Here is a 13718-nt window from a genome sequence, read left to right as displayed (position 1 = left end):
CTGAAATCCCTTTGTCAAATGCCTTTATTTACTTTGTCTAATGCAAGTTTCTTTGATTAGCTAAACTTTGCTGTTATCAACACTTCTTGCTTATCGGCTAGTTTTAGGCGAATGACACATTCCCGCTCGCTCTCCCTAGATAAAGCAAATCCCTTGTTTAACTTGTCCAAGAACAAACAAAGCTTTTCCCCCTACTCTTACAACTTAATAGGCATGTTTGGAGGGTTAATTACAAAAGGAAGAATGTCTACATGTAAAAACTCTATTAGGTCTAATAACTTTTGGCGAGGATCCTGAGCTTTTTTTTTCCTTCTGTTAAAAAATATGTTTCGTTACAACTTTCTCTAACAAGAAAAAGTTTCAGAGAGCCCCAGTTCCCTGGGATTCCAACAGAAATTATTCATACTCTTTTAATTGCTACAAAGAGGACAGGTCTGAAAGGTCTCTTCTTGGATTAGAAAATTATTTTGTAACTCAAGTTTCTTTGAGTTCTCCAGAAATAAAATAGGCACCAAAAAAGAAAAGGCGTATTTGGGGAGCAGCTGAAGATTAAGGCGCCTACTGAAAACGATATTCTTTTTGCCCTGCTTATGTCTCTACAAAATGTTAAGTCAGACAGCCAGGCTGTTGGCATCAAATGGTTATTGATTTTTCAGTTACAAACCTGTTGATTTCCTGGCCCAAGAAGCAAGTCTTTATTCTTAAGAAAAAGTTTCAGAGAGGGCAATTTAAATCCTGTCATTGTCCCCTCTCTCCTTTTTCTTCTCTCTTTAGATAAGCCACCGTGTTATTAGGAAAACTCAATTTCTTCCAGTTAAACTTTGACCTCTTTGAAAACAAAGATTTAAAATGTCATTTTCAGGCTAATGCTCCAATGAATTGTCAAATAAAGTACTAAAAACATTTTGATAGATAGCTGAGCCATTTATCTAAATCACTGTCAGGGTGGCAAAGCATCCTGCAGGCTCCCACTACAGCCACCCGAAGGTGGGATTTTCTGGGACTCCTGGTCATTTCTCAAGCCTGCAGCCAGGCTACTGTTGACCAGATGCGCACCTCGGCACTGTGTCAGCATCAGATAACAAAATAGTCAATTTTTTTTTTTTTAAATTGGGCTATCCCACTTATATTTCCTTTCCTTTAACTGATGTCCATGTTCCAGGCTGAATTGCAAGATATGAAAATAATGGATGGCTCAGCCCAAGGGGTGTTCATTGCCAGTAGTTTTCTAGCAAAACAGCAACTTCTTAGACCAACAAAGTGACTCGGAAAGGTGGCAGCAGGGTCAATGCTAAGAAATATTGCCTTTCCTTAGCAAGGAAAACATTGGAAGCGGCAGCTTGAACTGGTGGTTTATGAACTTCGGGAGCAGCAGCCACCTTAATTAAACTACATTCCTTTCAAGGAAAATGTCATATTTTAATTACTTTGGACTGTTGGAATACACAAGGGGTGGATGAACCTATACAACTAGTAGCTAATCCAAAGAACAGTAAAGTTAAATTCCACTCTGCACACATTTTAGTAAAAACTGCAAAATGGGTCAAATTGCCCTACTTGAAGAATGTTTTAAAGTCTTGTGGTCACCCTCCACTCCCCACCCCCCACACTTTTATGCATATTTTCAAAACTGTTTTCAACAGGCTATAAGGTTGGTAAGGAGAGGAGCATGGGGGCGAGAGGGGTTATTTGGGAAGAAAACATCTAACAGGAAATTTTCAGCAAAGGGAATCAATATGCATGCCAGCATATCACAGCCCTTCAGCATTAAATCATTAAATCCTTTGTCTTGCTACCAATGCAGTTTATTTCCAATGTCTTTATTGCATGCAAGAGAGACAATTTTTTTTTTTTCTTGGTAGAAGAAGGGAAAAAAATAAACCTACATTGAGCAGTGTGCCGATGCTGCCATTCGGTTTGGGTCAATCCACTGAAGCATGCTTTGAGAGCTTTCTCCTGGAGCATGCAGGAAGACGGACTCGCAGTGTAGAAATCCAGGATTTGCCCAGGACTCACTGACAGAACATCCATACAGTCAAACATGATCTCCCCTGCACTGAATGTCTGCAAAAGTGCTTATCCTCTAGGTGTGGAGGCAAATGGCATAGAAAAGTCCACCCAACTCCATCAAACTCTGCCCCTTTTTTGGCACGTAGGCTGTTGGTCTTTTTCCCAGCCCCGAATCATGAATTATGACAGACAAGCCAGCTAAAAGCCTGTAATTGATCCAAATGATCATTTACCATTTTCCAGGCTTGCTCGGCCAATCCAGCCGGGGCGGGGGGTTCCCAGAAAGATCCCAAGTTCTCCTTCCAAGTAAATGCTTGCAAAAAGCCTTCCGAATGCCTTCCGGATCCTACCCCGACGGTGCCCAGACAAACCCTGCTCGGATCGCTCGCGTTCTCGGCATCCCAGTCCTCAAACAGCTCGCATGGGGGAATTCTGGTCCCCCCTTTGGCAAAGAATAGACCCTCCTGCCTCTGAACAGCTCACTTCCTACTACTTCTGTCACACAGAATGAAAGATTGAATTGCCTAATATATGCGAGTGAACTTTCGGTGAACCCTACCCGGGCTGCTAACCTTCAAATGACCCAACTAGTCTGACATCACCAACTCCCAGGATTCTCACAGAGCTTAAAAACTCCCAGCAGCCCTGCAAAAGCAGACAGCCAGCGAGGCAGGCAGCGAGCGCACAAGCCGGCGCTTTCTTTCCTATTTCTCACCTTAAAAACAATACAAGAAGTGCTTTTAAAACGAGCAGGGGAGGAGCCGGGACGCTGCTCCTGAGCACCAACTTCTCTCCCCTTACGCCTTTTATTTGCGGCGGCTTAGCTTGGAAAACAGTGTCTCCCCCCCACCCCGCCCCCGTTCGCCTCCCGCCCACCGCCTCGCCCCCCAGCCTACCCTTTAAATTCCTCTGTGCGCCTTTCTGTCTGTTAAATTCCTTATAACTTATGTATTTTTCCACTCCAGAAAAAAGCACATGCAAGCCCTAAACTGTAGAACAGAGAATGGCTACCCCTTGGGAAAGGCTTGAGTTGGGAAACTTTCCATTCCACAGTCTTTTTCTCTTTCTCCCTCTTGCAAGCCCCTGGCTGAAGTGACCGCATTCGTTTGCTCTGCAATCCAGCTTTCGGGATTCATTTACTTTGAAAAATCCTCTCCAGGTTCTATGCGGCCTATGGAGTTGTCAAGAATTAGTTACCCCGCCCCAAACACACAAGTCACACAGAAAATGAGATTTTAGATCTGGACTTGAAAAAACAATATAGTGGTCAAGAGCATGGACTGGGGAATCAAACTGAACTAGATTCCAATTCCAGGTCTGCCACTTACCAGCTGTGTGTTCTGGGACAAGTATTTAACTTCTTCGGGCTTCAGTTTCCTCCTCTATAAAATGGGCATATAATACTACCCACCTTGGTGGTAACTGGGAGGACAGAAATAACACTTGTATGGTGCTGGGTAAATATCATGGAACAAATGTTAGCTGTGACTCATCCTCATATTGTTCAACTGGGGAAACAACAGCCTGGGGAGATGGGACCCACCCAAGGTCACACAGTTCAGAGCTGTGACTAGAACCCAGCTCCCTAGGATCAAAGTCCAACGTGAAAATTACTTGCCTGTTCCCATATCCTTGCACCCCAAAACGCCATGTTGGTTGGTTGCCTCTCTCATCACACACCTACACACATCCCACCACATAATTAAACACATATTTTGTAAGCTCGTTTAAGTAGGACAGTTTTATATTTTGAAGGACCAGTTTTCTCTCGTCCCAGCCCCTGCCCAATCCTTTTATTAAAATACAGTAATTTTAAGGGAAAATGATCTTTTAGATCTCTCACACGGACCCAACCTACAGGAAGAAGAGTCTTTCCAGCCAGTCTTAAAACACTGAGAAGGATAGTTGCAATATTTACAAATAAACCCAGCCGGATGGAGAGCTTTAAAAGGGAGAGCCAATCTACCCTGCAGCCATTTTGCACAACTTGCTTAAAGGATGCAACATACATCAAAGAAAGGAAACTCTGGGGAGGAATTAAAACACCCTGTCTTCTCCACTGCCTCTCTAGTATTTACTTATAATTCTCCCACAAAACAGGGCAGGCAAGAGGGTAGGCAGGGAGGGAGAGTCTCCTTGCCCAAGGCAGGCAAGAGCACTGCTCCAGTCTCCTTTTTGTGGATAGTGTTGGAATGTGCATTGGCATCCAGGCCTTTTGAAAGCCTGTCAGGGGGCACCCCACCCCATGCTGAAACACTGCCCTGTCTAGCGGAGTTGCTAAGTGGCACTTGTGGTGTAACATGAAAAGTATGCATTGCACACACTTACCAAGTCAAAGATCCTTTTATGAAGGTACATTAAAACAATTTTCAGCCCAGCAAGCTCAGTTCTTGCTATTGAAAAGTTCAGGGCAATAAAGGGGTGAGATTTTTGCTGAATCTGTGTTTGTTATTTTTTTCACCTCTCTTCTCTCTTTTATATGACCATCATTTTGTAACAGAGACGTATTATAAGAAACCCTTTAACTACAAAGAAAACACACATTTTAAGCAAGGCAACACAGAGGAATTTACAAAACATTTTAACACACTGTCATTAAGGTAGTTGTAAAGATACACAAAGCACTACATTATGTGCCAATTTCTACTTGGTCCACGAGGCTTATGACTCCAAATGCTTATTTAAGGTCCTTAGAGTTCCTTGGAAACTGAGCTCATTTAGACTGGATAATGGAGGGGGATGAAAGTTGTTAGACAAGAGTAGAGGAAGCAGCTATATTGAAAGTACAGCAGGAGAAACTTAAGTTAGAGATGGGAAACATGGCATCACTGACAGGTATGTGTATACAAGGATCTGTTATCCAGGGGAGGCTGCTGCACTTTCTCGCTTAACATCTTTTCAAAGAGTAGAGATGCACTGGTCCCAGGGAAGTGAAGATGGGGAGGGGTGTCCTCAAAATTCTGTTCATTCTGATTTCCTAAGCTACGGATTCAGCCTCATCGAGGGAGAGCACTGCTTCCAAATTTCTTACCTCTATACTGTATCATTGCACAAAAACAACAACATTAGTATGTCTCTCCGTGTGTGTGGTAAAGGTTGGGCAACTCGATGTTTTCTTTCTTTGTGTAAGAAAATGTAAAATGTATAATTACCTTGAAGTTCTCAACTGAGAAATGAACTTGGGTCTTGAAGTGAATAATCAGTATTTAAATCCCAGTGAATGGAATAGTACGGGTTTCTTATAATGTGACAGTATTCACTAGTCAATTAATCATTCCTCATCATGAATTAATTATGCTGATAGCAATAATTGGAGCTATTACTTAATCCAAGCATTAATTTACAAAACAGACCCATGATTTAGCCACATGCTAATTATTTCTTCATAATAAGTAAATGCTTATACTTCTTGAAAACTTGATTCTGCCCCCTAATTCTTCATTTTAAGTAAAATGAAGGAAAGATACAGAAATAAGCCACAATTCTTTAAATACACATCCATGTACTATAAAGATTAATGAGTAGAGTAGAAAGTGAAAAATAGACCGATTTGTCCATAATGAAATGTAAACTACTGACACCCATTTTAAACATCAGCCACAGGGTTGGAAGAAACTTTCCCAAATATCTTCTTGTTATGGCATAAAAGAACATTCTGATGTGTCATCTCTATTTTCTTTGTGTTTGATCAATGATCTAATAAATGTATTTCCAACCAACAAGCAAACACAAAGTAAAAAACAAAAGCAAAAGTTTGAGAGCAAAATCCATTTTGTTTCAGAGTAACTGTGTATTTGTCAGTGTGACACAGCACATTTGAAACCCATAATCATAAAACAAAAATTTATAGCCAGGGTTCAGGGTCTACATCTGTTTCTCTGGTTTTCGTACAGCAATTACCCACTGGACAATCCAGAAAGAAACACCATGAATCACGCTCTGCAAACATGTTTGAACTGGAGAGTTTTCTGAAGAAAGAGCAGTCGTGTCTGTGCACCAGTATTGCAGCCGGCCGTGTTCAAAATTGGGCTAATACCTTGTGATGTCTAAATAAGAAGATTTTCAGAGGCACAGACATATCCCCCCCCACCACAGGCGCAAGCATGCAAATGGCAGGCAGACACAAGCACAGGGCTGGGGGAGGTGGACCCTGATTGTTTTAAAGACATGCCCACCTCTTTCGTGTTGTTTTGGCTTTTTGTTTGTTTTTTAAATTTTCTCCCTGTTAATCCCCTCTTGCCACAGTTCTGCCAGAAGAATAAATGGCTAGTACTGAGTGACATGTGTGTTCCAGCAGGAAAGCCAAGGCAGAGATGTTGCCAGCACGAGGCAAGTATGAGGCTGTTCCCAGGGCTTCCATACTAGCAGGCAGAGCTGCTTTTGTGTTGGAGGGGAGTGGGGGAAGTTCTAACAGTAATAACACATGGAAACTTTGCTTCTGGCCCTTCAGTATGAACACCTGCTCACATAACAGGACTGCTGATATTTGTGGATCTTACACCAAAAGACACCAATGCACTTTCCAGATGAACTTGCACGGTGGCTCTGGGCATGAGTATAGAGACTTTTCAGAAAGCCTAGAAACACGTCTTCTTCAAAAATGTCTTTCTACTTTGAGTGTTGGCCACCGTGTCCTTCATTTGGCTCCTTTCTCTTCAGCTCTCTGCTTTTTCAGACTTTCCTCCACAGTCTTCCCACTTGGTTACATACAAATATTGTTCTCCCAAGACAAGGGCATACTTTTCTCTTTCCACATTTCTGAATTATTTTCTTTAGCGCTTCTGTGCTTTCTGCTGTTGATGACTCATAAAGACACCTCTTCAAGCCCAACAGTTTCCGTTGGTTCCAGCTTGAAAGTTAAATACAAACCCTGCTGAATGCCTCAGTACTGAGCAGTGAGCTGCGAACCATCTCTTAGCTGACTGTCACTGCTGGTGGTCTCAACATTAGTTTTGGGGAGACCTATCTTTGGCTGTTTCATCTTGTTTACATTTCCCTTTTTAAATCCAGATCTTTACTTTTTTTCCTTATTTAAAATTTTATTTTCACATTTTCCATCACTCCCTATAAATCTAGATTTATGTAATACATGCTCATAAAAATGCAAAGTCTACTCCAAAAGATATAAAGTGAAAAGTAAAAGTTCTCTATATTTATTCATTAAATGTTGAATACCTATGATGTTCCAGGTATCTTAATTGGTACTGGGCATATATCTGTATGTTTTTATGGGGCTGGGTGCTGTTTGTTACTATTACACCAGTATGGTCTTATGATACATTTTGCTCTGCAACATTTTAAAACTTAGCAATATTTCTTGAACATCCTTTCAAAACAAATAGTACATATAGAACTAGCTCATTTAAAAAAATAAATCAGAATCTCTTTACATCAATCCATTGTATTTCATTTAACCAATGGCCAGCTGTTAGACATTTAGGTTGTTTCTAACTTTTTAGTACTATTAGGCTGGTGCAAAGAAGCCCTGTGGGCCTGTGCACCAATACACCTGCTGGATAAAATTCTAGTAGCAGTATTCCCAGAACAAGGATTATGCGCATCTTAAAATTTGATGGACACACAAAATTGTACTCCAAAACAGTTATGTGAATATACGTTTCCTTTTTGTTCTAAAAGAGGGGTCAGTAAACATTTTCTGTATGGGGTCTTTGGAAATATTTTAGGCCTTAAGACTATACAGTCTCTGTTGCAGTGGCTCAACTATGCCATCGTAGTATAAAGAAGCCATAGACTGTATAATAAATTAATGGGCATGGATGTACTTAATAAAACTTAATTTACAAAAACTGATCGTGGACTAGGTTTTGCTCATGGGCTGCAGTTTGTCCACCTCTGTTCTAAACCAACATTTAACAATTTCACGGAATTCTACATTGCCTCGTCTCTATCCTTATAAAACCTAGCTATATACATTTGGGTTTTGTTAACACTTTAATTTTCTTTCCCTTTTAAAAGCTTAATTCAGTTTCAACTTGTGTATCTCATGAAGAATAATATGGCTCTTTTCTTATATTATTCATCTAGAATGCGTTATATTACTTCATCCAGAATCATCTTTCCTTCTCTCTTTGCTGGTAATTTCTCATTTTTCTACCTTATTGTCTTCATTTCCTTCTGTAAGAAGGAGTTTTGGATCGTATCTCTGCCTTCAAAACATGTGCAGATACCCCTGTTCTTCCACCATTCAACCCTTCTTTAAAGTCTATTATTTTCATCAACACCCCACCTCAGTCCCATACATGATGGCAATATTTGAGAGATGGAAAATGTAATGGTGACCCCTGAGAATAAACGCCAATGGCACTACCATGCTACAGCTTGCTTTTGACTTCCCTGTACTATTCCACATGAATTTTGTCTCATCTCAGTACATCTTCCAATAAGCTAAGATTAGATGTGCCACTTAGTTGACAAAGGGCTTAGAGGAACACCTAGACTCTTTTCAAGGATGGAAAGAAGCACAAAGGATTCTAAGAGTGCTTTGCAATTATTTCGTGTTAATATGATTAATAAAGGATAATGTCTATAACTGAGATGCCTGCCTTAATTCCTAGTTCAGCACTTCATTTTTTAAGATCATATGTATGAACAGAAACTGTTAGTCGGCTCTTAAGCTCTGCTGTTTAAACTAATTAAAATTAAACAATTAAAAACGAATTCTCAGTCACATTAACCATATTTCAAGTGTGCAAAAGCCTCATATGACTGGTGGCTCTCACGTTAATAGGACAGTGCAGACACAGAATGATTCCATCATTGCAGAAACTTCTATTGCAGCACAGTGCTCTCAAAGGTCAGCTTAATGATTAGAGAGGCAGTGTAACATGGTACGTGGGGCCACACAGTTTAGACACTGCCTGTGTTTAAACCCCAGCTTTGCTTCTTACTAGCTGTCTGATTAGGCCAAGTTACTTAAAATCTATATTCTCTTGCCTGCAAAATGTAGATATTAATGGTACCTACGTCAAAGGGTAGTGGTAAAAATTAAATGAGGTAATATAAGTAAAAAGCACTTAGAACAGTGCCTGAACTATAGTAATTATTTACAAAATGTCAGTGCAAGGCTGGGCACAGTGGCTCATGCCTGTAATCCCAGTACTCTGGGAGGCCAACGCGGGTGGATCACGAGGTCAGGAGCTTGAGACCATTCTGGCTAGCACAGTGAAACCCAGTCTCTACTAAAAATACAAAAAACAATTAGCTGGGCATGGTGGCACGTGCCTGTAATCCCAGCGCCTGTAATCCCAGCTATGCGGGAGGCTGAGGCGGGAGAATCGCTTGAACCTGGGAGGTGGAAGTTGCAGTGAGCTGAGATTGAGACACTACGCTCCAGCCTGGGCAACAGAGCAAGACTCTGTCTCAAAAGAAAAGAAAAGAAGAAAAGAAAAGAAAAGAAAAAAGCTTAATTCAGTGTCTGCAAGGAGAAAATGAAGTCAGGCACACATTGCTCAATACTACTCAAATACTATCTCTACCAGATACAGAGAATCTTCTGTCAACCAGAATGCACATTTCAGGCTGCAGGTGGAGTGGGTACTGGCTGCAAATATGTAATTAGGGCAAGTTCTCTAAGAGAATTTGCTGCATATACCTGATGAAGTACTACCACACTGAAGCATTTTTATATTTATATATTATAAAGGAAGCCGGTTTCTTTCATTTCACAAAGCACACACTGAGTCAGAATGGCCATGAAATAATTGGCAAGCCCCACCCTGCTGTCTCTGTGGAAGACAGGAAATACATCTTATGACGCTGTTTGTTTTGTTTTTTTTTTTTTTGCATAAGTCGTGTTGAGCCTCAGCACCTTAGGGCTGATTATAGTTAATTAAATGGCAAAGGCATTGCATAAGATGGAAGACTTGCATTATTAATCTATCTTGCCTTATCATGTTATCTTTCCATCCATCCATCCACCCACCCACCCATTCATCTACCTGATATCCACCCGTCCTTCCATTTACTGATCCATCTACCAATCCATCCACCCTTCTAGTTATCCATACATCCACTTGTTCATATACCCATCTACCTATCCACCCACTAATTCACTCTCTGATCCATCTACCTATGACCTAACCCTCAAAGGTGATATAGCAGAGTATGGGTTTTTGCAGACAATATATAAAGTAGTGAGAGGGACAAAAGTAAAACTTCTCAGATCATGCATGTATCTTTCTCCAGAATCCTTGAAAAGAATTTTCTGATGAGATGTGCTGGCAGAAATAAGGTCAAAGGCACTGGTCACTAGAGATTTCAGTTGAACAGGTTTGATAAATCAGGTTGTGGCTGGAGAGCCCCTTAGATCTAACTCTGATCTCTAAGAGCATCCCAGGATTTGAAATGCTAATGAAGCCAAGTTCTATTAGCAACACAAAAGTTTCTGACTCTGAGGGAAAGCTAAAAGCCCAGAGGAATTTCCTTCAGATTCTACAGGGAAAGGGAATGTAAAAAGTACAAACACATCAGAGAGGCAGTTGGAGAGGGAATGGAGTTTAAATTCATCCTACTGTCTGACAGAGAAAAAGGCAAATAAAAAGCTCAATGTGATTGAGTGGGAATGATCAGGGTAACATAAAGCCAGATAGAAATCCCTGTGAAATTTCTGTTGGAGAAACAAAGAAACGCATATAAGCACATTACACACACACACACACACACACACACACACACACACGTAATGTGAATACAATGTAAGTATTTTTTGGTGGAAAAAAATAGTTTTTCTCTCTTCTTTCAAACATCAGGGTATAAACCCACCTTCTCAACATCTACTCAACCAAGAGCTTCGATAGGTTCTCTTGGAGAGGACATCGTGGTGGCTTCCAATATTAGATTTTTGCATTTTGTTATTGTTTACTTGATTAAGTTACAGTTGCTTAAAAAAAGATAAGCAAAGATAATTCAGAAGGCAACAGTTTCAAAATTTAAGGTAACACATAAGCATGGGAGGTAAAGAAACGGAAAGAATAGACAGAAATATCTAACACTTTCCCTCTCCGCTTAAGCAAAATGCAATGATAAAATGTAAGATCTGCTGCAATGATTCCCAAGGCTTGATGAATTCAGGGCTTTAAACCCAGAGCTACCTCACAAATTTCTGGGGTGGGGGTTGTATTCAGTTGCATTTAAATCAGGGTCCTCGGATTTTTATTCCACACACTACACTGTCAGACTCTGTGAGCTGATGGGACATTCCACTTGGTGAACACCAAGGCACCAGAGAACCTTTAGAGAACTCGGTATTATGTCTGGAATTGGTAGGTTCTTGGTCTCACTGACTTCAAGAATTAAGCCGTGGACACTCGCAATGAGTGTTACAGTTCTTAAAGATGGTATGTCCAGAGTTTGTTTCTTCTGATGTTCAGATGTGTTCGGAGTTTCTTCCTTCTGGTGGGTTCGTGGTCTCACTAGCTTCAGGAGTGAAGCTGCAGACCTTTGTGGTGTTACAGCTTTTAAGGTGCTGAATCTGTAGTCACCTATTCCTCCTGGTGGGTTCGTGGTCTCACTAGCCTCAGGAGAGAAGCTGCAGACTTTCGCGGTGTTATAGCTCATAAAGGCAGTGGCCACCCAAAGAGTAAGCAGCCCCAAGATTTATTGCAAAGAGCAAAAGAACAGAGCTTCCACACCACAGAAGTGGACCTCAACAGGGTTGCCACTGTTGGCGCTGGCAGCCTGCTTTTATTCCCTTATCTGACCCCACCCACATCCTGCTGATTGGTCCATTTTACAGAGAACTGATTGGTCTGTTTTGACAGGGTGCTGATTGGTGTATTTACAAACCTTGAGCTAGACACAGAGTGCTGATTGGTGCATTCACAATCCTTTAGCTAGACATAAAAGTTGTCCAAGTTCCCACTAGATTAGCTAGACACAGAGCACTGGTGTATTTACAAACCTTGAGCTAGACACAGGATGCTGATTGGTGCCTTTACAATCCTCCAGCTAGACATAAAATTTCTTGAAGTCCCCACTTGACTCAGGAGCCCAGCTGGTTTCTCCTAGTGGATGCTGAGACAGGCCAGGGCCGTGGGGTGGGTTGGGGAGGGGGCTGCCCATCAGTCCTGCTCTGCTTGCCTGCACTCCTCAGCCTTGGGCGGTCAATGGGACCGGGCACTGCGGAGCAGGGGGTGGTGTCCGTCGGAGAGGCTAGGGCTGCACAGGAGCCCATGGAGTAGGGGAGGCTTGGGCATGGTGGGCCGCAGGTCCCGAGCCCTGCCTCATCGGGAGGCAGCTGAGGCCCGGAGAGTGCAGCACCAGCAAGCCGGGACTGCTGGGGAATCTGGCCCACCCTCCGCAGCTGCTGGCCCGGGTGCTAAGCTCCTCACTGCACAGGGCCTGCGTTGCCAGCCGGCAGCTCCGAGTGCAGGCCAGCCAAGCTCAAGTCCACCCGGAACGACTGATGTGTCCCTCTGAAAGATCTGTGTAAGGTTGCCCAACACCATATTCAAGTCCAGGGGTTGGCAGACTCCAAAGGCCAAATCCAGCCTACCACTTGTTGTAAAATAAAGTTTTATTGGAGCAGAGCAATTGCACGTTAATTTGTTTATATATTGTCTATGCTGTTTTTGCACAACAACAGAGTTAAGTGACTGCAATGGAAACTGTATGGCCCACAAAACTGAAAATATTTACAATCTGTACCTTCAGAGAAAAAAATTTGCTGACTGTAAGCATTCAGTACCAATCCATTGAATTGGCTTTGAAGATGAACTCTAGCAGCAGTCCTGGAACAGGATAATATCAAAGGTTTCTTCAAGGTCTAAAAGTCTCAATTCAAACACTTCAAGAATCCTCTGCAGTTATTTATTTACTGACTTATGAGACAAAGTCTCACTTTGTTATCCAGGCTGGAGTGCAGTGGCACAATCTTGGCTCTCTACAGCCTCAACCTCACAGGCTCAAACAATCCTCCTGCCTCAACCCCGTCAGTAGTTGGGACTTCAGGCATGTGCCACTACTCCTGGCTAATTGCTTTTATTTTTATTTTTAGTAGAGATGACGTATCACTACATTGCCCAGACTGGTCTTGAATTACTGGGCTCAAATGATCTGCCTCCCAGAGTGCTGGGATTACAGATGCGACCTACTACACCCAGCCTTTGCTTAGATATTGACATGCCTTGTTGCATCTTTTTCTTCAGTTATTTTTGAATATGTTGCCATAATTAAGACAATGATGACCCTAATTAAAATAGGACTCTAGGTCATGTCCATCACTGTGTGTTCCTTGCCCCAGCATTTTTTATTTATAACCCTACCTGGCATGTATTTATTCTTTACTGTATGTCTATCACAAAAAAAGTAGTCTCTTCAATGGTAGCAACTCAGTCCAGTTCACTGCTATGATCCCAGTAATCAGAACAGTATACAACACATACCAATCCCTCAATAAGTATTTGTTGAACGAATGAATAGCACTTCCTGGAAGACACTGACTAGCAGAGCCATGTACAAGTTGGTAGAAATTTAAAGTTGGAAGAGACTATGATCTACTGTTGCAAGGCAATTAGAATGGCCTCACTGTAAGTAGAAGAAAATTAGGACTAATTATTAGAAGACATCATTAAAACAATGCAATCTGACGGCACAGACTTTGTGTTTTTAACTCATAAATGGGGAAGTCCAACCTACATAAAGACCAGGAAAAAGGTAGTATTTTCCTAAAAATAATGCTGGGACAATGG

At 41.7% G+C, this 13718-nt stretch overlaps 1 protein-coding gene across 3 annotated transcripts in view; it reads right to left on the bottom strand.

The window, feature by feature from the left end:
* The window catches only part of RARB (retinoic acid receptor beta), a 775222-nt gene that overhangs the window by 168806 nt on the left and 592698 nt on the right, over positions 1-13718 (bottom strand). The window contains exon 1 of one of the 3 annotated variants that reach the window (XM_033212817.1): positions 1887-4237. The exons of 1 other annotated variant lie outside the window; for it this stretch is intronic. In XM_033212817.1, the coding sequence (XP_033068708.1) occupies positions 1887-2043 (157 nt within the window). In that variant the 5' untranslated portion in view covers positions 2044-4237. Of the gene's footprint in view, positions 1-1886; positions 4238-13718 lie in introns of those variants that run through there. One more of the 3 variants, XM_033212818.1, reaches the window with a different exon arrangement.

This window comes from Trachypithecus francoisi, unplaced genomic scaffold (assembly GCF_009764315.1).
Source record: "Trachypithecus francoisi isolate TF-2019V2 unplaced genomic scaffold, Tfra_2.0 Lachesis_group0, whole genome shotgun sequence".
Lineage (NCBI taxonomy): Eukaryota > Metazoa > Chordata > Mammalia > Primates > Cercopithecidae > Trachypithecus > Trachypithecus francoisi.
Note: the sequence above shows the minus strand (reverse complement) of the source record. Positions and strands in the feature narration are given on the sequence as shown.